This window comes from Aquarana catesbeiana, linkage group LG08 (assembly GCF_042186555.1).
Source record: "Aquarana catesbeiana isolate 2022-GZ linkage group LG08, ASM4218655v1, whole genome shotgun sequence".
In the NCBI taxonomy this organism is placed as follows: domain Eukaryota; kingdom Metazoa; phylum Chordata; class Amphibia; order Anura; family Ranidae; genus Aquarana; species Aquarana catesbeiana.
In genome coordinates, this window is record NC_133331.1 from 282,682,437 (window position 1) to 282,707,843 (window position 25,407).

Here is a 25,407-nt window from a genome sequence, read left to right on the forward strand (position 1 = left end):
TAATGATGCATTTAATATTTGTATTAATAAAAATTCTGTAGCGCCTTTCTTCCTGGGGACTCAAAGTGCTCATCAGATTGGTTTCTGGAACTGGTACTGCAATGCTGGAACTTTTCTCCATTTGTGGGGTCATTACCAAAATAACTACTTGCCGTCTGTCCAAAGTAGATTTACTGCGGACGGGCGGCGCGGGCACGCTGGACAACGTACCGGTACCTCGCCGCCTGTCTTCCAGGTTCGGGGATGCACATGAGCCCCCTGCTGATCTATGCTGTGATTGGACACACCACAAGTTTGGGAGCAGTTTTCAGCCAATGGTTTTGGCTGAAGTCAGCTGATTGGCTGTGTCCAATCAATCAGAACTCTGCATAGAAACAGAGAAAAGCAGGGAGAAAAAACAGTCAGATCAGAAAAGCAGCACATATTACACATTGTTTGGCGCACAGTTAACCCCTTAATTGCCCCTAGATGTTAACCCCTTCCCTGCTCCTGACAGTGTACAGTATTATCACTGATCTCTGCATTAGTGTCACTGGTGACATTATTGTCAGTTAGCACCAGATTGTCCACCACCCTATCACAGTCACACTATAGGTCGCTGATCACCACCATTACAGCGTCTATAGCTGCGTCATTTCCAGTATATATACCATAGTTTGTAGACGCTATAACTACAAACCAATCAGTATACACTTATTTTCTTTTTACCAATGACATGTAGCAGAATACATTTTATGAAGAAATTTAATTTTTTTATTGGATATGTTTTATAACAGAAAGTAAAAAATATATTCTTTAGTTTCAAAATTGTCAGTATTTTTTCATTTTTATAATACACAATAAAAAAAAAAAAAACAGTGATGATCAAATACCACCAAAAGAAAGCTCTATTTGTGTAAAAAAATGTATACAAATGCCATTTGTGTACAATGTTGCATGAGTGAGTAATTGCCAGTTAAAGTAAATCCACTCCACTAAAAAAAAAAAAAAAAAAAAAACCTGCAAGACAAAGGCATAATGAGCTAGTATGCATAGCATACTAGCTCATTCTGAAATAGTTACCTTAGATCGAAGCCCCGGCAGCGGTTCCCGTACACTGGTCCAGCCGGCGACATCGCTCCTGGAGTTTTTTTCGGGTATCGCAGGCTCCGGCGCTGTGATTGGCCAGAGCCGCAATGACGTCACTCCCGTGCATGCGTGCAGGAGCCACCGGTAACGGCACGGCAGCTGAAGCAATGGCACGAACGAGCCACTGCTTCAGTGCGCATGTGCCAATGACGTCGGCACATGCTGAGACAGGGGATAACTCCTAAACCATGAAGGTTTAGGAGATATCTGGGGTAGCTACAGGTAAGCCTTATTATAGGCTTACCTGTAGTGAAAAGTGGATTGTAAAGGGTTTACAACCACTTTAAAGTAGCACAGGGTTGAATAGCAAAAAATGGCCTGGTCATAAAAGGGGTAAAATCTTTCAGAGGTCAAGTGAGCAGCAGCCACCCTGGACCACTGCACTATGTATGTTACAACTTCTGACCACTGCACTATGTATGTTACATACTCCTGACTACTGCACTATGTATGTTACATACTCCTGACCACTACACTATGTATGTTACATACTCCTGACCACTGCACTATGTATGTTACATACTCCTGACCACTGCACTATGTATGTTACATACTCCTGACCACTACACTATGTATGTTACATACTCCTGACCACTGCACTATGTATGTTACATACTCCTGACCACTGCACTATGTATGTTACATACTCCTGACCACTACACTATGTATGTTACATACCCCTGACCACTACACTATGTATGTTACAACTTCTGACCACTGCACTATGTTTGTTACAACTCCTGACCACTGCACTATGTATGTTACAACTTCTGACCACTGCACTATGTATGTTACAACTCCTGACCACTGCACTATGTATGTTACAACTTCTGACCACTGCACTATGTATGTTACATACTCCTGACTACTGCACTATGTATGTTACATACTCCTGACTACTGCACTATGTATGTTACATACTCCTGACCACTGCACTATGTATGTTACATACTCCTGACCACTGCACTATGTATGTTACATACTCCTGACCACTGCACTATGTATGTTACATACTCCTGACCACTGCACTATGTATGTTACAACTCCTGACCACTGCACTATATATGTTACAACTTCTGACCACTGCACTATGTATGTTACAACTTCTGACCACTGCACTATGTATGTTACAACTCCTGACCACTGCACTATGTATGTTACAACTTCTGACCACTGCACTATGTATGTTACAACTCCTGACCACTGCACTATGTATGTTACAACTTCTGACCACTGCACTATGTATGTTACAACTTCTGACCACTGCACTATGTATGTTACAACTTCTGACCACTGCACTATGTATGTTACAACTCCTGACCACTGCACTATGTATGTTACATACTCCTGACTACTGCACTATGTATGTTACATACTCCTGACCACTGCATTATGTATGTTACATACTCCTGACCACTGCACTATGTATGTTACAACTCCTGACCACTGCACTATGTATGTTACAACTTCTGACCACTGCACTTTGTATGTTACAACTCCTGACCACTGCACTATGTATGTTACATACTCCTGACCACTGCACTATGTATATTACATACTCCTGACCACTGCATTATGTATGTTACATACTCCTGACCACTGCACTATGTATGTTACATACTCCTGACCACTGCATTATGTATGTTACATACTCCTGACCACTGCACTATGTATGTTACATACTCCTGACCAGTTAACTACATACGCTACATACACCTGATCACTGCACTACATACATTACATACGTGTGACCACTGCACTACAAAAATTACATACTCCTGACCACTGCACTACATACATTACATACGTATGACCACTGCACTACAACAATTACATACTCCTGACCACTGCACTTCCTCTAAAAGTTCCTAAGTCTGCACACCTGCTGGCTGCTGTGCACATTATGAGGGAGGTTCCCACCATCCCTGTGCTGAGTTCCAGGGTCTGTACTCCCACTGTGCCCATTATGAGGGGTTCCCACCATTCCTGTGCTGAGTTCCTGGGTCTGTACACCCACTGTGCCCATTATGAGGGGTTCCCACCATTCCTGTGTCTGTACACCTGCTGGCTGCTGTGCCTATTTTGAGGGGTTCCCACCATTCCTGTGCTGAGTTCCCAGCCGGGTTTGTACATCTGCTGTGCCCATTATGAGGGTCCCCAGTGATGCAGGACATCAGCAATGTCAATGGCCCACTGCACTAGTATATATCAGCCACTTTTACATTTGCTAACACCTGTCCAGGATGACACACCAGTCTGGAAGGTGAAGTCCACAAGCTAAATACAGCAGAACAACTAAGCCCAGCATCCACTCTTCCCGCTAGCAGTACTGTAGTAAATTACCATGTGCACCTGCAGGCTGGCCGACTCCTCTGCTCAGGCCTCCATCCACACTCGAGAAACTGGAAGTGACAAAAGCAAGGAGTGGTTGTTTGAGTTACTGTTGCCTTTCTATCATCTGGAACCAGTCTGCCTATTCTCCTATGATATCAACAAATCATTTTCGTCCACACAACTGCTACTCACTGGATGTTTTCTTTTTCGGACCATTCTCTGTAATCCATAGAGATGATTGTGTGTGAAAATCCAAGTAGATCAGCAGTAAATGCCCAGACCAGCCCATCTGGGATCAACAACCATGCCACGTTCAAAGTCACTTAAATCCTCTTTCATCCCCATGCCGATGCTCGGTTTTGAACTTCAGCAAGTCATCTTCACAACGTCTAGATGCCTAAATGCATGAGTTGCTGCTATGTGGTTGGCTGATTAGCAATTTGTGTTACCGAGTATTTGAACAGATGTACCTAATAAAATGGCTGGTGAGTGTATATGAGATAGGGACCTTTTTAAAGTGTAAGTTCACATTTACCAAAGACCTCCCTAGGCATATAGGTATATGGGAGTTTTGATTTCCTGCAGAGCATGTACGATTTTCTGAGGTGTATTTGTTATTTTTGTTGGACAAGTCTTTTTCAAACTTACCACGTACTTAGCCCTGCAAGAATCTAGAACAGGGGTCTCAAACTGGCGGCCCTCCAGCTGTTGCGAAACTACAAGTCCCATTATGCCTCTGCCTGTGGGAGTCATGCTTGTAACTGTCAGCCTTGCACTGCCTCATGGGACTTGTAGTTGCGCAGCAGCTGGAGGGCCGCCACTTTGAAACCTGCCGGAGAATGGTAGAATAGAATAAAATCAGACGCACAAAGCAAACAAAAGAAAACAAAGCTAATCTGTATTTTTCAAGTTAACAACTAGGCAAAAACACCCATGGTACCAACTGTATAAACCTAACAGAATGTTTAAAAAAGATTAAAAACATTAAAGGAATAAAACCATAATGTTACTATTCATTTTAAAAGTAGGCATATACTAACTGGTTTACTTGCAGGTGCAGGATGTGATGCAAGGGTCAACATATCTAAAGACTGTTTAACTCATTCAGAAGACACAAGTGATTTAACGTGGGTTAATGCAACAACCTCTCCAGCACAGGGTTTATGATTACATGAGAACAGTGGGAGATATTTGGGTGCTTTAGACATTTGTAAAGAAAATTGTATTTTTACACTAAATTTTTTTTCACTGAGGTACACAGGACGTCTTCCACCATCGGGTTATACTGCTGCCTACAGGAGGATTGGACACTGGCAAACAAAAAAACTGTAGGCCAGCCCAAGATAACCCCTCTACCACAGTACTGAGTGCATGACATAAACTCATAGGGTAGGGCCTGTGTCCCTCAATATCACAAAGAAAAGGATTTAACAGTGAGTAAGAGATTCCACTTTTCTTTCTGATTCATTGAGGGACAAAAAAAGTCTTTAATTTGCAGGATGTCCACAAGTAATCCAACTCAGGGTGGTCAACACAGTAAACAAATGATAACAGGTTTAACAACTGGGAAATTGGGGACTGCTTGCAGCAAGGGACACATAAATTACCTTACACCAGTGGTCTCCAAACTGTGCCCCATGGGCCAGATGCCACCCTATTGCTTGCCTTTATCTGGCCCTTGGGGCACTGTTTCTAACCACTGATACCAGACACTATTCCTTCTACTGAGACCAACAATGGAGCACTTCCACTGACACTAACAAAGGGGTACTTTTCCTCCTCCTACTGACCACCAAGTCTGAGGCATTGGCTACTCCCACTGACGCTTTTCTAAACTCATTGGCCACAGTTCAGCTCTTCTAAAGTCTGAAGACCAGTAAACTGACCCTTTGATTGGAGACGCCTGCCTTACAACATCAGATGAGGCCACAAAATCCACCTGGTGGAACTTGGAGAACATTTGAACAGAAGACCCGGTGGCATCCCTGCAAACCTCTTAAACAGTTGCTTAATCCGCTAAAGGCTAAGAAGCACTTGATGATCTAGGAGGGTGCACCTCAACAGGAAAGAGTTAAACCCTATCCTCGAGGAAGCTAGGATCATGGTCTGTCTAGAAATGGTGGAATAAGAAGCCAGTGTGTTCTTACGGGGTCCATCCAGGATGAGAAAAAAGAAATCAGTCTTCCTGAAAGAAGCAAGGACAGAGAGATTCTCATAGCCCAAACTACATCCAGATAATGGAAGGGAATTTCATTATGGTGAACTGGAATCAGGCAAAGGTTACAGAAAAGTAATGCCCTGGTTGAGGTGAAATGAAAAAATCACTTTATGCAACACCTTACGTAAGTCCTCAATACTACCTTGTCCTTATGCAAAATGAGAAAGCATTCCTTGTAGGAAAAAGCCATTAGTTTAGTAGACAATTGCTTTGCAGAGGTGATGACTATAAAGAAAACTACCTAGTGGGTGAGAGAAGAGAGAAGTATATCCTTAATTGGTTCAAACATCTGTTTCTGAAGCACAGAAAGAACCAGATTTAGATCCCATGAAGTCACAGGAAAATGGACAGGGGGAGCTACATGGGTCTTAATCAAAGACTGAAACAGAATATAAAATGCACAAATCGGTCTTTTGATAATGCTGAGAAACATTTCCTGGTCTAGACCCAGCTGCAGAAAGAAAAGGACTCATCCCACAGAGAAAGTCATGGGGTGGAAGCCCCATGACTCACACAAACTTAGGTATACCTTCCATGTCAAATGGTAAGTATTGCCAAAAGTAGACTTATGAGCTTTTATCACTGTAGGATATACAGACTCTGATGCCCCTGTCCCTCAGAGCTTGGATTTCAACAGCCATGACATTAAAACTAGTGACCATGAAGCAGGATGGCAAATTGGTCTTGGAACAAATGATCCAGGCAATCTGGTAGAAACCACTAAGTGTCTGCCTGGGTTGGCATACCAAATCTGCTTAGGCCAGTCCAGAGTAATGAGGATCACAGGAATTAATTCTGTGAAGAAAAACAGGAAAGAGCTTCAGCAAAGGAAAGATGTACAGTAAATAAGGGTGTACTAATCTCATAGAGCCAAAAGAGCATCCATTGCTTCCACTAGATTAGAGGATCCTTGTACCTGGAAGAAAACCGGTCAAGTTTGTTGCTGAGCCTGAAAGCCACAAGGTCCATATCCTATGCCCCTTACCTGCAACACAGATCCTCAAACATCTTCCAGTGTAGTGACCACTCCCCCAGGTCAAGTCATTGCTAGCTTAGGATTGCTAAAAAGATGGAGACATGTAGACAGCACTGATAGAAGCAACTAGAGGTTGATCCTCTGGTTTCAGAGTGTTGTGCACTGCATTATTAAGAATCTCCCTTACATTAGGAGTAACAGCAGAAGACTGAAATCCTCTGGGGTACGCTCATCAGTCAAGAAGGGGGGCGACTCAGAAACAGGCTGTGGCTGATGGCTTAGAAGCCACAAATATGCAACCAAATCAGATATAGAATCTACAGTAGAGCACACTTGTAGCTTCTTCGATCAGAGTCAGCTAATAAGTTAGTGATTTGGGTCATAACCTCTTGCATGATCATGGTAGGAATCTTAGCCAAAAGGGGTGGGCTCCGTCCACACCCAACAAAGCCAAAGAGGACTCCAGGAATGAAACAGGCTCCAAGAGCAGTAGATAATAGGATTCCAGGCTGCAGACATTGGCACCATCAGTAAGCGCCTAGAAGCAGTTATTAGAATGTGACCTGGAAGCAACCAAAACAGCGGGATATGTTGTGACCGCATTATGGTAAGGAAATGTATAGAATTAGGATATGAAGCAAGACCTCAGGTATCCACAAAACCTGAACACCTGGTAGCATGTCAGAGTCAGATAGCCAGAGGTGACCAAATTCACTCTAAGCAGGCAGCAAGAATGAATCAGAAATCGAAGTGGCTCTATGCAAGCAGAAGCAGCAGGGAGATGCTTCCTACATACTGAATTGAAGGAAAGAGTATGGGGCACGTGTGACACTCCACCCAATGGATGATGTCAGCGCTCAGTTCCACAGCATTAACCCTTTCTATAGCAAAACCAGATGGAACAGGTAATTAAGACACTCAGTGATCTAAGTAAATGAGTTCCTGGTGCTCAGCCAGACCCTCCTACTCACGGAGTCTTCAGAAACAGGGCAATGCAAGCAGCTCTGGATCTGCAAAGTCCTCTACAGCTAACTTTTATTGGAACAGAGTCTGGAAACCACCCTATGCAAAACCCATTGCCCAATGGTCACTTTCACAGTATCCCCGCAACATGCAGTCCAAATGGGCCCAGACAAGGTTTCAAAAAGTCGGGCTTAGTATGACTGCAATCAAAGGGACAAAGCTCCAGCAGGGATATAATGAAAAGTCTTATGCCGCGTACACACGATCGGAAATTCTGCCAGCAAAACTCCGATGAGAGCTTTTTATCGGAAAATGCGACCGTCTGTCTGCTCCATCGGTCTTTTGCTGGCGGAATTCCAGCCAGCAAAACATTAAGAGCAGGTTCTCTATTTTTCGGTCGGGAAAAGTTCCTATCCAAAAATGCGATCGTCTGTACAAATTCTGACGCGCAAAATTCCTACGCATGCTTGGAAACAATCCGACGCATGCTCGGCAGCATTGATCTTCATTTTCTTGGCTCATCGTAGTGTTGTATGTCACTACGTTCTTGATGGTCGAAAGTTCAGAGAACTTTTGTGTGACCGTGGGTATGCAAGGCAAGCTTGAGCGGAATTCCGTCGGAAAAACCATCCAAGATTTTTCCGACGGAAAATCTGCTCACGTGTACGGGGCATTAATGAAAAAAAAGATGATAACGTTGCTAACAAGTGGGTCTTTTCATCCATCCCAATAGGACACTAGCAAAAAATCAGGGGCATACTGGAAGTAGGAGGGGTTATCCTCTGCTGGCTTACAGTATTTTTTGTTTACAGTGTTCAATCTTCCTTTAGGCGGCAGGACTGAACGTTAAAGATTGTGTCCCTAAATGAAGAAAGAAAGAAACATTTCTGTCACTTCATCATGAAGATAAGTTTTGCCCACTGTGAATTCTACAAGGTAATAGAAGATTTTTCTTTCCTTAGTAAAACATTTCTAAACATGGCTATGACTTCCCAAAAAAGCAGTACTCGTAGTGGAATAATTCTGCATTATCAACATGAATTTGGCTTCTGCTCTGTGTGAATTCTCTTATGAAATTTAAGATTACTCTGCTGACTAAAACATTTCCCACATTCCGAACATGGATACGGCTTCTCCCCTGTGTGAGTTCTCTTGTGTAACTCAAGATGGGACCCCAGAGTGAAACTTTTCCCACACTCTGAACATGAATACGGCCTCTCCCCTGTGTGAGTCCTCATGTGATTAACAAGAGTTGAACTCCTACTAAAACATTTTCCACACTCCGTACATGAATACGGCTTCTCCTTTGTGTGAGATCTCTTGTGATTAATAAGAGCTGAACTCTCACGAAAACATTTCCCGCACTCTGAACATGAATACGGCTTCTCCCCCTCGTGAGTTCTCTTGTGATAAACAAGAGCTGAATTCGTAGTAAAGCATTTACCACATTCAGAACATGAATATGGCTTCTCCCCCGTGTGAGTCCTCTTGTGATAAATAAGGGCTGAACATGCACCAAAACATTTCCCGCATTCCGAACACAAATACGGCTTCTCCCCAGTGTGAGTTCTCTTGTGGTTAACAAGAGCGGTACTTGTAGTAAAACGTTTCCCGCATTCTGAACATGAATATGGTTTCTCTCCTGTGTGGATTCTCTGATGGCGGAGAAGATGAGAATTCGAATTAAAACATTTTCCACACTGGGAACAAGAGTAAGGCTTCATGCCTATGTGGAGTCGTCCATGGGAATTAAGAGAGGACTTCTGGGTGAAACATTTCCCGCATTCTGAACATGAATATGGCTTATTTTTTGTGTGAGTTTTTTTTCTATGATCTGTATGATGGGTGATGAAAGGTGAGTGATTGGAGAAACTCCCCCCAAGTGTAGAGGGATCTGAAGACAGACGTGTCCCAATGTCACTCGTGATATGTTGTCCATCTGGAGGAAATAAAAGACAAAAGCAGAATAGGGACAGTTAAAACACATGACAAAGCTCCACATTTTCAGTATGTCAGTGTAGTGCGTGGATAGCACTAAAATCCATTCATTTGTGCAAATAAGAAATACTTAGCATATTTTTAATAATGTAAATGATTACCGTGTCTATCCTTCTTAAGCCGGGTACACATGGGCAGAATGTCAGGAGACATTTGCCAGATCAAAAAAAACGTCCAACATTCAGCCTGTGTGTATGTCGGTCTGTCCGACAGAAGCCGGCCAAACACAGAGCTGACCAGAGAGGTGAGGAGGATTCTGGGAGGTCACATGACATCACTCTTATCTCCATTGACCACTTTGAAGCGAGGTTCCCATTTAAAAAAAAAAAAAAAATTAAAAGTCAGCAGTTACAAATACTGCAGCTGCTGACTTTTAATTGGACACTTACCTGTCCCAGGGCCCAGTGATGCGGGGGATCAAAGCCCCGCTCGTCCCCCCACCCTCCGCTCGTCCGCGCCGGCATTTCAACTGCGGGCGCCCGGCTGTGGCTTCACAGCCGGGCACCCACTGCGCATGCGTGAGCCGCGCTCCGTCACTGGCCCCGCAATCATCTGGGACCGGTCACGTGTCCCAGATGGTTGACAAGAGGGAGGGAGGAGAGGCGATCTCCCTTCCTGCGCCATGGGAAGTGATGTCAGGAGCCCAGACGAGGGACCTCCTAGCAACAGGCATTTAGAGGTGAGTAAAAAAAAAATTTTCTCCAAATGTTTTTTTTTTTTTTTTTTTTAAGAACATTACTATTTTTTTGGGGGGGGGTGGAACTCAACTTTAAGACCAGGCTTTTCTGGCACTTTTTGTTTACAAGTTTAAATCAGTATTTTTTGCTAGAAAATTATGTATAACCCCCAAACATTATGCATGTTTTCAACAAAGACCCTAGGGAATAAAATGGTGGGTATTGCAATTCTTTGTCACACTGTATTTGCGCAGCGGTTTTTCAAACTCAGTTTTTGGCAAAAAACAAAACAAAATACACTTTTTAAAATTTTAATACAAAAAAACACAATACATAACCCAATTTTTTTTGTAAAATATAAAAGATGATGTCACGCCGAGTAAATAGATAAAAACATGTCACGCTTTAAAATTGTGCACACCCGCACAACGGCGACAAAACAACATAAAGTATCGATAGGCAATGCTTTGAAGGCCTTTACAGGTTACCACTTCAGATGTACAGAGGAAGTCTAGTGCTAGAATTACTGCCCATGATCTGACTATCATGGTGATACCTCACATGTGTGGGACCATTGGCCTTTGCGCTCTAGCACAGGGGCACTTTAATTTTTAATTTTTTGTTAACCACTTCAATACCAGGCACTTAGACACCTTCCTGCCCAAGCCAATTATCAGCTTTCAGCGCTGTCGCAATTTGAATGACAATTGTGCCGTCATGCTACACTGTACCCAAACTAATTTTTTATCATTTTGTTCCCACAAATAGAGCTTTCTTTTGGTGGTATTTGATCACCTCTGCGATTTTTATTTTTTGCGCAACAAATAAAAAAAGACCGAAAATTTTGCAAAAAAACATATTTTTCTTTATTTCTGTTAAATTTTTTTGTAAATAAGTACGTTTTCTTCTTCAATGACGGGTACTGATATGGCTGCACTGACGGGCACTGATAAGGCGGCACTGATGGGCACCGATGAAGTGGCACCAATGAGGTGGCACTGATGATGGACACTGATAGGTGGCACTGGTATGCAGCACTGATGGGCACTCATAGGTGGCACTGATGGGCACTCGTAGGCAGCACTGATGGGCACTTGTAGGCGGCACTGATGGGCACTCATAGGCGGCACTGATGCATACTCATGAGTGGCACTGATAGGTGGCATGGATGGGCACTGATAGGTGGCAATGATGAACACTGATGGATGGCACTGATGACACTGATGGGTGGCACTGATGACACTGATGGGTGGCATTGCTGGGCATCCCTGTTTTGTCATGTAAATATGATGTGCCAGTCAGTGCCCATTTGTGGGCACTGATTGGCATATTTTGGGCATTTTTTTTTACATGCGGATGGCCATGGGGGATGTACCTGGCCATCCACATGCTGGGGACTTCCCTGGCGGTCCTGGGGGCTTCCCTGGTGGTCTAGTGTGGCCATCTGAGGGGGGTCTGCGCAATGTCAGCAGAGCCGCCAATCGGCTCTCCTCTACTCGCGTCTGTCAGACGTGAGTGAGGAAAAGCCAATCAACGGCTCTTCCTATTTACATCGTGATCAGCCGTGATTGAACACCGGAGGCTCTTTACCGAGATCGGTGGTGCGGTGTGTCAGAATGACACACCGCACCACCGATCGCAGCAATGCGCGCCCCCACAGGCGCGCGCCGGCATGTTATCCTGCTGGACGTCATATGACGCCCAGTCAGGATAACTGAACCACCGCTCGGCCGTCATTCTGCTATAGGCTGGGCGGGAAGTGGTTAAATTATTAATGTATATTATTTTTTTTATTTTTACTGTAAACATCCCTTGTGACAGCAATAGTCACGTGACAGGTATTCTTATGGAAGGTCCTGGAGTCTATAGGACCCCAAATCCCTCCTTTGCGCTTGAAAGCATTCAAAATGCCAAGAATACTTCTGATTTTTTTAAAACTAGCACCTTTAAGACTCCAGTAAACTGTAAGTGATAACAATTAACCAGTTGCTTAGCATCACTCCGGTACAACCACCTAAAGTCAAATGATGTACAGGTACGTGATTTGGCGGCAAGTGGTTAATAATATACAGAGCTGACCGGAGAGGTGAGGAGGTTTCTGGGAGGTCACATGACATCACTCTTATCTCTATTATTAAAACACAGACCTGACCAGAGAGGTGAGAAGGATTCTGGGAGGTCACATGACATCACTCTTATCTCTATTATTAAAACACGGAGCTGACCGGAGAGGTGAGGAGGATTCTGGGAGGTCACATGACATCACTCTTCTCTCTATTATTAAAACACAGACCTGACCAGAGAGGTGAGGAGGATTCTGGGAGGGTCATGTGATATCCCTTTAATCTCTATTTGTAAAACACAGACCTGACTGGGGAAGAGAGGGGATTCTGGAAGTGTTACCTGACCATACTCTTCTCCTATCAGGAGGCCACACAATTAAAAAAAATGACCAGTCTGTGCACATAGTGACATAATCTAGAGTCAAGAAAATGTCTGTCAAGAGGACAATGAAAAACTAAGAATGGACTATACAAAAAAGTACTTTACGTGTGGACAATGGCCAGAAGAACAGTAATAAAACAGATTTTTTTTTTCCTGTGCTCAGCTACTTTACATATGGTGACTGAAAAAGAAGAATCTGCAAATCCTTTCTCGATTTAATGTTTATTTCTCACCCGTGCTGATCTCTATGTGAACTCCCTCCTCTTTAATCCTTACGCGTCCTTCTTCCTCCTCCTCAGATTTGACATCTCTCTGAGTGTCTCTGGTGTCTCCGGAGTCTGTGAATAAAGATGAGAGTGAAGCCCCCTGTACTGAGATGTATGAGAGACCCCAGAGAGTGTGTGTGGGGGGAGACTGGTCACATCTCTTGGCTGGTAACACACAATGACATGATGTGAGGAGGAGAGCCGGAGTCTAATAGAGGCTGATGTCTCCTGACTCCCCCACTGGCCACATACTGTCTCCCCATTACTGTCTACTGACAGAGGAGGGGGGAGAAGAAGAGATTGTTGTAGTGATTGAACAAGGAGAATCTGGGACTCTTCTCTGGATTTAGTGTTTATTACTCACCTGTGCTGATCTCTGGAGGGATCTCCTCTTTGCAGGGCTCATCACCCATCACAGATGGATCTTCTTCATCTTCAACTTTAACAATAATCAGGCCTTCATACTAAGTAGTACAGGAAACTTGTTAATGTCCATTTCGGTATTCAGATTTTTTGGTAAAGCAGAAAAATATCAGGTTCAACTAGAGCCCTCAATTATATTACCTGATCCTCCTCGGGGATCTCCTGATCTTCCTGTGTGGAGTCCCGGGAATACAGAGGACGGGGACATCTCTCTGGGGGATTTCTGTTACTGGGTCCATCTGTAGGAAACACACACACTGACTGAATACATTGTTTCTATGTCTTTATATCAGAGGATGTGTGTATCTAGGTGGATTCTCAATACTCTTCTCTCCTTTACAAGAAATGAAAGTCTCCTCTTACCCGGTGATGTGAGGGGCGACCGGTTCTTCATCATGTCGTCCTTGTAGAGATCCTTGTGTCCTTCTATATACTCCCACTCCTCCATGGAGAAATAGACAGTGACATCCTGACATCTTATAGGAACCTGACACACACAATGATACCGTCACCAACCAGACACATCCCTTGTCTGTTACTGGATAATGTCCCAGAATTCCCGGCACCACTCACCTCTCCCGTCAGCAGTTCAAGTATCTTCTGGGTGATTTCTAGAATCTTCTTGTCATTGTTTATATCAGATATAAGGGAATAAGTTGAATGCTCTGTCATGGGGCTCAGTTTCCTGCTCCAATGTTGTCGCACATGAGTCTGGTGATCATCGGTGGCCTTCTTCACTATAATGCATTCCTGCGTTTTAAGAGGTAAATAAATATCACGTCATAGTGAAAATAACTCACATCTCATTGTAAATCAATGGAGGTTCACAAAATCATTAGTTCTCTAATCAGTCCTAGAGATGAGAGGAGATAGCTCGACTGCCGCACATCTATGGCTTGAGTAGTTAGCAGGTAAAAGCAGCCTCAGCTTGTTTCATCCAAGCCCTGCCCCAGCGCGTTTCACCCCACCCCAGGGGCTTAATCATGGAGGTCCATGATTACATGATGCCCCTGGGGTGGGGCAAAACATGTTGGGGTCGTGGCTTGGATGAATCGAGCTGAGGCTGTTTTTACCTGCTAACCACTTGGGCCAGACAAGATGTGCAGTGGTCGAGCTATCTCCTCTCATCTCAACAGTGTGCTTTGGGTCTGGATGAACCTCTCCTCAGTCTGCACCCTCATTAGTCAGCAGCATCCAACCTATTGGACCTTAACAGCCTGAGCCGGGCCCCTAAGCATTTATCGCGGGTCATTGTAATTAGTCCTGTTTTTAAAAAATAGATGAGAATAATGGTTATCCCAGTCACGGCACTGCTGTCACGGCAGCTGCACGCCCCAAGCTATCAAAACCCCCTGTAAATTCACCCCAGTTGGAAATTAAGGGAGCCAGCCCCTGAACTGAGAGAGACTTGGTGGGAATACAAGTCCCAGGATGACCGTGTGCAAAATGAGGAGGAAAAGGATGGGAAGCACAGGGCACAAGACTCAGTCCCTATGTGGAGAGTCAGGGTGAAACTGTTGGTGTGCTGCTCTGGCTGGCGATGCTGGAGTGGAGGGACCCAGTAATTCGTGGGAAAGGACATCCGTGCCTGGAGTGCTTGTACCTTTACCCTGGATCATTGCTTCACTGTTACTGTTGCTAGTATTTGCTCTGTTGGGCATTCTGCTTAAATAACCATCTTTTCCTCCAGTCTCTGTGTGTCTGAGGCTGTGGTATTGCCTGAAGAGTTGTTATTAGTAGAAACCAGGGAATCCGCACAGCAGCAGCTTCTCCAGGGGTATATGCAGATACAGATGTCATGTGACCTCCCAGAATCCTCCTCACCTCTCCGATCAGGTCTGTGTTTTATTAATAGAGATAAGAGTGATGTCATGTGACCTCCCAGAATACTCCTCACCTCTCCGGTCAGGTCTGTGTTTTATTAATAGAGATAAGAGTGATGTTATGTGACCTCCCAGAATCCTCCCCACCTCTTCAGTTAGGTCTGTGTTTTATTGATAGAGATAAGAGTGATGTCATGTGACCTCCCAGAATCCTCCTCACCTCTCCGGTCAGGTCTGTGTCTTATTAATAGAGATAAGAGTGATGTCATGTGACCTCCCAGAATCCTCCCCACCTCTTCGGTTAGGTCTGTGTTTTATTAATAGAGATAAGAGTGATGTCATGTGACCTCCCAGAATCCTCCTCACCTCCCCGGTCAGGTCTGTGTTTTAATAATAGAGATAAGAGTGATGTCATGTGACCTCCCAGAATCCTCCCCACCTCTTCGGTTAGGTCTGTGTTTTATTAATAGAGATAAGAGTGATGTCATGTGACCTCCTAGAATCCTCCTCACCTCTCCGGTCAGCAGGTAGATGATCTCCAGGGTGAGGTTTAGTATCCTCTCGGTCATGTGATTCAGGTCCTTCACCATCCTCGGTCAGGTGTTCAGATTTGGGGAGTTTCCTATTTGTATTTCGTTGTCTCAGGACACAGAAAGCTAAAACCAGGAGAGGTAGAGAACATCTATGGGATCCATTATGTCATAGATCAATGTCATCAGAGAGAGAGACAGACAAAGGGAGAAGTACGGAACAGTGAGACATGAAGAGAGAGGAGAATAAGATCAGCACATTAATAGATATGGAGAGATATGGAGATGAAGAGAACCTGTTCAGAGGGAGCATTCCCAACACACTGACTGAGCTCCTGATCACCGTTTACGATTGAGACTCAGTGGGAGGGGCTCCAAATCATGTGACTACTGTGGCAGATATTCATAGCAGTCACATAATCAGGAACTCTGTCTCTACCTCCCATTGTTCAGAAGCCCTTAAAGTGATATTAAACCTTTTTTTCTTTTTTTGAAGTCTAATAGAGGAGGTCAGGACATGCCATATAGGAGGCGGTGGCGGCGGCAAGGGGTTAGGTTAATATATTAGATATGTTTCTACTACAGGAGAGATGCTTGCAACAGAATTATTTACACCTTACAGCCAACTACATGAATCTGTCGCATGGTTCGCCATTTGTAGAAGGGGCGGGGAATGCCTCAGATGCTTATGATTGGCCCAGTACAGTGACATCTTTCTGGAAGGCTCAGTCCGGTGGGTTTGGACTGGGATCTGAACATTCCGGAGCTCATCCTTTCTTCCGAGTGCAGAGGTCAGGAGTAGGTCACATCGTGCTGAATTCATCTCTTTTCAAACTTAGGAACTTGAGCTCTTTTTGTACACCAATGAGCTTCAGGATGAGATAAAGGGGCAAAAATAGCCCTGCCCATGGCTCATTGGAGTAAAAAAGACGGCAAATTCGCCTAGCGATGAGTTCAGGGGACACCCGAGCTCGCCTCTACTAGCCACTGATGCCGAGTTCAGTCCCACCACTGGCATAGTTCGGAGAATAGATGAGGTTGTGCTCCAGGCTGGGAGAAGATCACTATTTTATATTCCTGCTGACCAAATTTAAATGAATTAATCCCTTTATAAAGAACATGTGACCCCCCCCCCATCCAGTCCATACACAGAATGCTGAAACCCCCTTGTCCCAGAAGACAATATTACCTCCTCCTCAGTCTTCAGCAGGAATATTCTTCCAGATAATATATAAAAAAAAAGGGACACATCGGGGCTACAACAAAATGGCTGCCATGCACTCCTATTCTGAAGACACTTCCTTCTCTCACAAAGCAGTGGTATTCACGTCATGTAGTGGCCGTCTCATGGCGGCCATTTTGTTGTAGTCCACACAGGATATAGAGAGAATTTTGTTTTGTTTTTAAGCTGATAAAGATTCCTCCAGCAGAGTGTGAGCCCACTGAGTAGGAGGCAATAATGTCTTCTTATTATGAGAGGAGGGGTCACAGCACTGACTAGGAGGGAGGGGCTGTCATGTGACTTCAGTCATGTCACATGTGCTGTATAAAGCACACAGGTGGGATTTTTTTTTTCTGTTTCTGTGTGTGCTGTCCAGATATGGTTCTCCTCCATGTCTGCTCCTGTAGTTGTACCTTCTGTCTCTCATTTAATATTTACAGATGAGCTCATGTATGATCTCTGTTAGGAACTGTGCCCCTTCTAGAGAAGGTAAGTATGGAGTGGGGTGTACCTGTGGAGCATGGATGGTGGTAACGATGAGGGAGTCGGGAGAAATGTGCTACGTCCAGGCACAGCGACTGGGGAGCAGAGAGCTATAAGGGGGATGGTGATGGGGCTGGGAGGTCCCATGATCAAGAGCAGAGCTGGTGCTACCACTAGGCAGCCGACAAGGGCACCCGGCCACCGCTGTTCCTACTCTCTTCTCTCTGCAGCAAGTCTCAGCATCAGCAGGCAGCGACCACTCCGTTCGCACATAGTGTCAGAGGTGCAGTGGCGGCGAAGGACTGTGTCTGTGTCCCGACTCCCGAATGAATGGAAGCAAGCAAGCAAACATTCATTGATGGACGCTGGTGAGGCTACATTTGATGGACGCCGGTGAGGCTACATTTGATGGGCGCCGGTGAAGCTGCATTTGATGGGCGCCGGTGAGGCTGCATTTGATGGGCACCGGTGAGGCTGCATTTGATGGGCGCCGGTGAGGCTGCATTTGATGGGCGCCGGTGAGGCTGCATTTGATGGGCGCCGGTGAGGCTGCATTTGATGGGCGCCGGTGAGGCTGCATTTGATGGGCGCCGGTGAGGCTGCATTTGATGGGCGCCGGTGAGACTGCATTTGATGGGCGCCGGTGAGGCTGCATTTGATGGGCGCCGGTGAGGCTGCATTTGATGGGCGCCGGTGAGGCTGCATTTGATGGGCGCCGGTGAGGCTGCATTTGATGGGCGCCGGTGAGGCTGCATTTGATGGGCGCCGGTGAGGCTGCATTTGATGGACGCCGGTGAGGCTGCATTTGATGGACGCCGGTGAGGCTGCATTTGATGGGCGCCGGTGAGGCTGCATTTGATGGGCGCCGGTGAGGCTGCATTTGATGGACGCCGGTGAGGCTGCATTAGACGGGCGCTGATGGGCTGCATTTGGGCGCTTCATTAAATAGGTGGGGTATACATGGGCAGGGAAAAGGGGGTGGGGCCAGGGGGGCAGCAAAAATTTATTTCGCCTAGGGTGTCAAAACTTCTTGCACCAGCCCTGATCAGGAGGGAGGTGAGGTGAGTAATTTAGGTGTGCAGTGGGGCAAGTGGAAGGCACCATGTTGTGGGGGTGACATCAGTGGGAGGAGGGTTAAAAGTAGGTGGAAGGTGCTTTGACCAAGACTGTGAGAGAGTAGGGCATTTTGAAAATAATTAGGAATTTATTTTATATTTATTATTTGTCCTTTTTTTATGTATTTTTGTTTCTTGAGACAGCCAAAGCAAAAGTAGAAACGGCTTAAAACTGAAAACCTAACTAAAGATGGAGAAGGAGCCGAGTCACATGACAGAGAGGATATTAAACCTCACCCTGGAGATCATCTACCTTCTGACCGGACAGGTGAGGAGGATTCTGGGAGGTCATTTAATCCTAAAGTAAAGGTTAAATGTACAAAAATGTGCCAACTCCAGAATGAGTGAGAATGCATATATTACAAACCATGTAAAGAAGTGTTTTAACAGGCAGTATTTGCAGAGGGTATAACAGCAGGGAGTATGTTCAGGAGAGGAGTGTGGAGGGTATGACAGTGGGTGGTATGTACAGGAGAAGAGAGTGGAGGGTATGTACATGAGCAAAGAGTGCAGGGTATGACAGCAGGCAGTATGTACAGAAGAAAAGAGTGGAGGGTATGACAGCAGGCAGTATGTACAGAAGAAAAGAGTGAAGGGTATGACAGCAGGCAGTATGTACAGGAGAAAAGAGTGAAGGGTATGACGGCAGGCAGTATGTACAGGAGAAAAGAGTGGAGGGTATGACAGCAGGCAGTATGTACAGGAGAGGAGTTTGGAGGGTATGACAGTGGGCAGTATGTACAGGAGAGGAGTGTGGATGGTATGACAGCAGGGAGTATGTACAGGAGAAGAGTGTGGATGGTATAACAGTGAGCGGTATGTGCAGGAGAAAAGTGTGGCGGGTATGACACTAGGCGGTGTGTGCAGGAGAGAAGTGTGGAGGGTATGACAGAGGACGGTATGTGGAGTGTGGCGGGTATGACGATGGGCAGTATGTACAGGAGAGGAGTGTGGAGGGTATGACAGTATGTACAGGAGAGAAGTGTGGAGGGTATGACAGTGGACAGTATGTACAGGAGAAGAATGTGGAGGGTATGACAGTGGGCGGTATGTACAGGAGAGGAGTGTGTGGAAGGTATGACAGTGGGTGGTATGTACAGGAGAGGAGTGTAGAGGGTATGATAGCGGGCAATATGTGCAAGAAAGGAGTGTGGAGGGTATGACAGCGGGCGGTATGTACAAGAAAGGAGTGTGGAATATATGACAGCGGGCGGTATGTACAGGGGAGGAGTGTGAGAGGTATGACAGTGAGTGGTATGTATCAGAGAGTGTGAAAGGTATGACAGCGGACGCTATGTACAGGAGAGGAGTGTGTGTAAGGTATAACAGTGGGCAGTATGTACAGGAGAGGAGTTTGGAGGGTATGACTGTGGGTATTATGTGCAGGAGAAGAGGGTAGAGGGTATGACAGCAGGTAGTAAGTACAGGAGAAGAGTGTGGAGGGTATGACAGCGAGCGGTATGTGCAGATAAGGAGTGTGGACGATATGACAGTGGGCAGTATATGCAAGAATAGTGTGTGGAAGGTATGACAGCGGATGGTATGTACAGGAGTTTGGAGGGTATGACAGTGGGCAGTATGTAAAGGAGAGGAGTTTGGAGGGTATGACTGCGGGCAGTATGTGCAGGAGAAGTGTGTAGAGGGTATGACAGCAGGCAATGTGTGCGGTAAAAGAGTGTGGATGGTATGACTATGACTGGAAAAGGGGACAGTCTGCCAGAGAAAATATGATTGATTTTAGAAAGAGGGACTGGAAAAGAAGATATTCTGGAAGGGTATAGACTATTGCATGGATTGACAGTGAAACGTGGATTGTTTTGTCTATGAAGTGATATTTATTTAACTGCAAAAACACAGGAATGCATTATAGTGAAGAAACCATTTGATGATCACATGACTCGTGTGTCACAACATTGGAGCAGGAAAATAAGCCCCATGATGGAGCCTCCAGCTTATTCCCTTATATCTGAGATAAACAACAGCAAGAGGATTCTAGAAGTCACAAAAGATATTATTGAGTTGCTGACAGGAGAGGTGAGCGGTGTCGGGAATTCTGGGACATTTATCCAGTAACAGACAAGGGATGTGTCTGGATGGTGACGGTATCATTGTGTGTGTCAGGTTCCTATAAGGTGTCAGGATGTCACTGTCTATTTCTCCATGGAGGAGTGGGAGTATATAGAAGGACACAAGGATCTCTACAAGGACATCATGATGGAAAACTGGCCGCCCCTCACATCACCGGGTAAGAGGAGACTTTATTGTAAAGGAGAGAGCAGTACGCAGGGTCCACCTAGATCCCCCATCATCTGATAAAAACATAGAAACAATGTATTCAGTCAGTGTGTGTGTTTCCTACAGATGGATACAATAATGGGAACCCACCAGAGAGATGTCCCCGTCCTCTGTATTCCAGGGACTCCACACAGGAAGATCAGGAGATCCTTCTGGAGGATCAGGTAGCTGAAACAGAGAAAGCTAATATTATTTTCTTTCTTGTCCATAACGTGACGTAGGAATTTAGATACTGTTGGGTTATACTGCTACCTACAGCAGGATTAGACGCTGCTAACATAAAAATTGCAGGCCAGCCCCAGGATAAGGCTCTTTACTCATCATGACTCTACACGTCAGGTCTAACTAAAAAGTTTTTGCTAGCCTTTTTTTTTTTACTGTTATTTTTTTCTTTTTCCATCCACTTCAATCAAGATCCCTTACTGCACCACTGCTTGTGCTTGTCTCTTCATAGCAACTATCAGAATCAACCTTTGCTCTGAAGTGTAAAAACCCAGACCTTGGTGAAATGGACGTTGCGCGGCTAGTCTGGAATGTGTACTTTGGGCATTGTGCTCTGTGTGCACTAGTAAACATTAGCTGTGGGGCGCTTTCCAGGTTCAGAGGTTTGCCCCAATGTATGCCCTGTCTATAAAGATTCCCCTTGTTTAAGACCCTTTCGACTGAAGCATTAGAACACTGGACAATTTACAAACTTCCCACTCTCGCCACTTTTACCGCAGGAAAGGGTTAATGTGGAGTGCAACATCATGTGCATATTTACCCAGTTCCTCACATACCACAGCATGCCCCAGTCTTATCCTCTACAGCAGGGATACAGAATTAAAATTCATGGAGGTCCGATTAGTACAATTTTCTTCCAGCAGAGGTCTGAAATGCATGTTGGTCACATCACATCCCTCCTTCTTTATTTCACAATCCTGATATCTTACATCAGTGTCCTCAGACCCCCTGCATATCACAATCACCCCTTCACATCACAGTTTTCCCTTCAGTGTTCTGAACCCCCTCCACAGCGGTGTCTTCTGCCCCCATCACATCACAGCCCCCAACAGCTCTGCCCCCATCACATCACAGCTACCCACTGCTCTGCCCTCCATCACATCACAGCCCACCACAGCTCTGCCCCCATCACATCACAGCCACCCATAGCTCTGCCCTCCATCACATCACAGCCCCCCACAGCTCTGCCCCGCATCACATCACAGCCCCCCACAGCTCTGCCCCGCATCACATCACAGTCCCCCACAGCTCTGCCCCGCATCACATCACAGTCCCCCACAGCTCTGCCCCCCATCACAGCCCCCCACAGCTCTGCCCCCCATCACATCACAGCCCCCCACAGCTCTGCCCCCCATCACACCACAGCCCCCACAGCTCTGCCCACATCACAGCCACCCACTGCTCTGCCCCCCATCACATCACAGCCCCCCAGCTCTGCCCCCATCACATCACAGCCACCCACAGCACTGCCCCCATCACATCACAGCCCCCTATAGCTCTGCCCCCCCATCACATCACAGCCACCCACACCTCTGCCCACTATCACATCACAGGCCCCCATGCAGCTATTCCTCTTCCTTCATGTCAGACTTCCCTGCAGCTATTCTCCTCCTTCACATAACAGATCCTCCCTGCAACTATTTCCCTTCCACATCACAGCTCTGCCCATTCCTTCATTACTCAGGCACACAGTGGGAGGCACAGCAACAGTGGATGGAGGGCGGTAGGGGGACCTGCTGGAATAAAATTTTCAGATTAACAAGCTGGTGATTGGTTTCTAAGACCGCCCTGTAATCACCAGCACGTTGATATAAAAAGTTGATTCTGGCAGCCCCCCTCCCACCTCCCACCTCCCATCCACTGCTGCTGTACCTCCCACTCTGTGTGCAGTACTGTTCCTCCTCCTGCTCTCTACTCTGCTGTGATAGTGACAACAGCGGAGGTGGGGAGACAGAATCGGCTCCTAAATGGTAGATCTGTGGTGGTCCGGAATCTGCCATTTAGTGAATCCTGCTCTACAGAGTCTAATTCTGACCTTCCTAGGTCCTTGGAACAGGCTGGGCCACTAGTCAGTGTGACTATCTCTGATAGATTTTGAGTACCAACAGTCTGTCACTGAAGAGGCTGTACTTGAGGCATCTCACTTGATACTGTGATTAGGAATGCTATGGAGGCCAAATCGTACTCCTTCCTTAAAGTGGGAGGTCTAGAGAGAGGCCAACTAAATTCACCACCCTTCTCCTTCATCTACTCCTGCAGTAGATTCCCCTTAAAGCCTGGCTTCCATGTAACCTTTAGGGCTTCAATTCAGAAGCCGACTTAACCCTCTGAATTGCCTTCTTTATGAAGTTGTTCCCCCACTTCTACCATTGAGGGGCTAATTGTGAACCTTGGTGGGTCCTTTGTTGGTGTGCCTTACCAGCATTCTGGTGCAGAGAGTGCCCCTTTAGACCTACAGACTAATCTCTTGCCTCTGGCACTCCCTTCAGATGCTCCTTATCTTCCCTGTGCTATTGCACTTTATTCACTTTATTCATACTCTTTGGGTTCCTACTTTCCCTGGACCCCGTGCTTTAGCTCATTGATTCCTAGAACTGTGCCTCATACAGCCCTTCACTCTTTTCCTCAGGAAGATCTCCTGGCATATAAAGCCATTCATGGTACATGGTACTCCTTAGCACCTTTCTCTCCAGAGGGACCCCCTGACCTACTAAGTTACCTGGGAACTAGCTCTGACTGTTCCTTATCTGAAAAAAGACCTGGATCCTCAGTGTTGCCTAGGGAAGATTACTACTGATTGGAGAATCTGCCATCTCCTTTGTGATGCACTCAAGCAACCTCCTATCTGTTTTTTGGATCCTTGTAGTCAGCTTCTTCCTGAAGAACCTAACGCCTGCAGGATCAGGCTTTGCCAGGTTCCAGCGTTGGTAACCGTCACATGCGAGTGAGCTTTTCCTCTCTAAAAAGGTTCAGTCTGTGTACCCTCAAGTCTTTGGTCTTCAGACCGGGTGTTAACCCCTTCTCTCTCTCTCTCTCTCTCATGGGAGTTTTTGGGTGTTAAGAAACCATCCTTCAACTATATCCTCACTGCCTCCTCTCCTGTTTTTTTCCAGCGCATTTCAGCCCCTCTATTTCTTGTCATAGGTCTAGTTTCTGAGCAAGCCAGTGGGTCTATATACTATGCATGGCTCAAAATGTCAAGTCCTGAGCTACTAGCCAGGCCTCAAGGGTTACTCGCCACCATTTGCCCCACCCAACCCAGATCCTGCCCTGCCCCTAAACACGCCCTCCTAAATTATCTCATGAAATGACACTTAAATGTTTTATACAGAATGAAGTTATAAAATAAATATTAACAACAACTTTATCAATGCCCACCAATGCAGCCTGCCTGTGCCCACCAATGCAGCCTGCCTGTGCCCACCAATGCAGCCTGTGCCCACCAATGCAGCCTGTGCCCACCAATGCAGCCTGTGCTCACCATGCAGCCTGTGCTCACCATGCAGCCTGTGCTCACCATGCAGCCTGTGTCCACCATGCAGCCTGCATTCACCATTCAGCATACCTGTGCAGGAACAGGAGAGCTGCGTGGATGATCAGAGCACAGGAAACACAGCGATAACAGCTTTTATTTCATTTTCTGTGTTCCCGCCGCTCAACGTCACATACAGCCCCGCCACCTGACCGGGGAACCTTGATTGACAGATCGCCCATCCCGGGATTGGACGAGTGATCTGTCTATTAAAGTCCCAGGACCAGGAGGAGGGGCTGTATGTGACAGGGAGCAGCAGGGAACACAGAAATGTGAAATTAAAGCTGTTATCGCTGTGTTCTCTAAGCTCTGGTCATCCGGGCGGCTCTCCTTTCTCTTCTCCTCCACGATCGCTGGGAGAAGGACTCCCATTTAACCCAGGCTGCCGCCGGTGCTCGCCCCCCCACTCCCAGGCAGCCCTTTCTCGCCAGCCCTCAAAATCCACTCGCAAAATGCGAGCAGGCGAGTGTAATTTTTGAGGGCTGTACTATGGACCAAGTAGTTCTTGGTGTGATCTTTCTGCATCTTTATGTGGCTGGGATAACTTCTGCTAAAATAGTGTAACACAATCAGCGCAATGAGAAGTAATAAATGACCCTGCGCCACGGTATCTATCAAGCGAAATTAGTGTAATACTAATACTGAGATCCAGTAGGTGGATGCCGCAGTTATCAAAAATATATGGGAAAAAAATTATGTATAAAAAGAGGAAGGGGAATTGCTGCCTCTACAAATTACTACCACCTAGGTGGAGTACACAATTGTATAATGGAGTGTAGAAATGGCGCTATTCCACTCTTAATTGTGTATGGTGAAAGAAAATGCCTGGCAGTTTATTACACCCTTGGCTTGACACCAGTCCTAGACAAAATTATTAGAATACCAAAGAAAAAATTATATTATTAAATATATAACCCAAATAAGAAAGAGTGAAGCTGTGGAGAACCTCTGCCTTTGAGTAGGCAGCTGGCCAAAA

General features: G+C 45.8%; 2 protein-coding genes across 3 annotated transcripts in view; one reads left to right on the forward strand and one right to left on the reverse strand.

Annotated features, from left to right (window-relative positions):
• LOC141104596 (uncharacterized) overlaps positions 1 to 17,224 on the reverse strand; it is a 54,821-nt gene extending 37,597 nt beyond the window's left edge. Inside the window, exons 1-8 of one of the 2 annotated variants that reach the window (XM_073594224.1) lie at positions 16,971 to 17,224; positions 15,764 to 15,907; positions 14,002 to 14,178; positions 13,792 to 13,915; positions 13,570 to 13,667; positions 13,370 to 13,469; positions 12,973 to 13,077; positions 8,697 to 9,558 (exon numbers count right to left, since the gene is read on the reverse strand). In XM_073594224.1, coding sequence (XP_073450325.1) covers positions 8,697 to 9,558; positions 12,973 to 13,077; positions 13,370 to 13,469; positions 13,570 to 13,667; positions 13,792 to 13,915; positions 14,002 to 14,178; positions 15,764 to 15,841 — 1,544 coding nt within the window. In that variant the 5' untranslated portion in view covers positions 15,842 to 15,907; positions 16,971 to 17,224. Of the gene's footprint in view, positions 1 to 4,338; positions 9,559 to 12,972; positions 13,078 to 13,369; positions 13,470 to 13,569; positions 13,668 to 13,791; positions 13,916 to 14,001; positions 14,179 to 15,031; positions 15,263 to 15,763; positions 15,908 to 16,970 lie in introns of those variants that run through there. The other variant, XM_073594223.1, reaches the window with a different exon arrangement.
• Positions 1 to 25,407, forward strand: part of LOC141106758 (uncharacterized) — a 217,646-nt gene that overhangs the window by 64,651 nt on the left and 127,588 nt on the right. Inside the window, 4 exon segments of the mRNA XM_073597685.1 lie at positions 18,746 to 18,869; positions 20,459 to 20,635; positions 20,723 to 20,846; positions 20,963 to 21,060. Coding sequence (XP_073453786.1) covers positions 18,746 to 18,869; positions 20,459 to 20,635; positions 20,723 to 20,846; positions 20,963 to 21,060 — 523 coding nt within the window.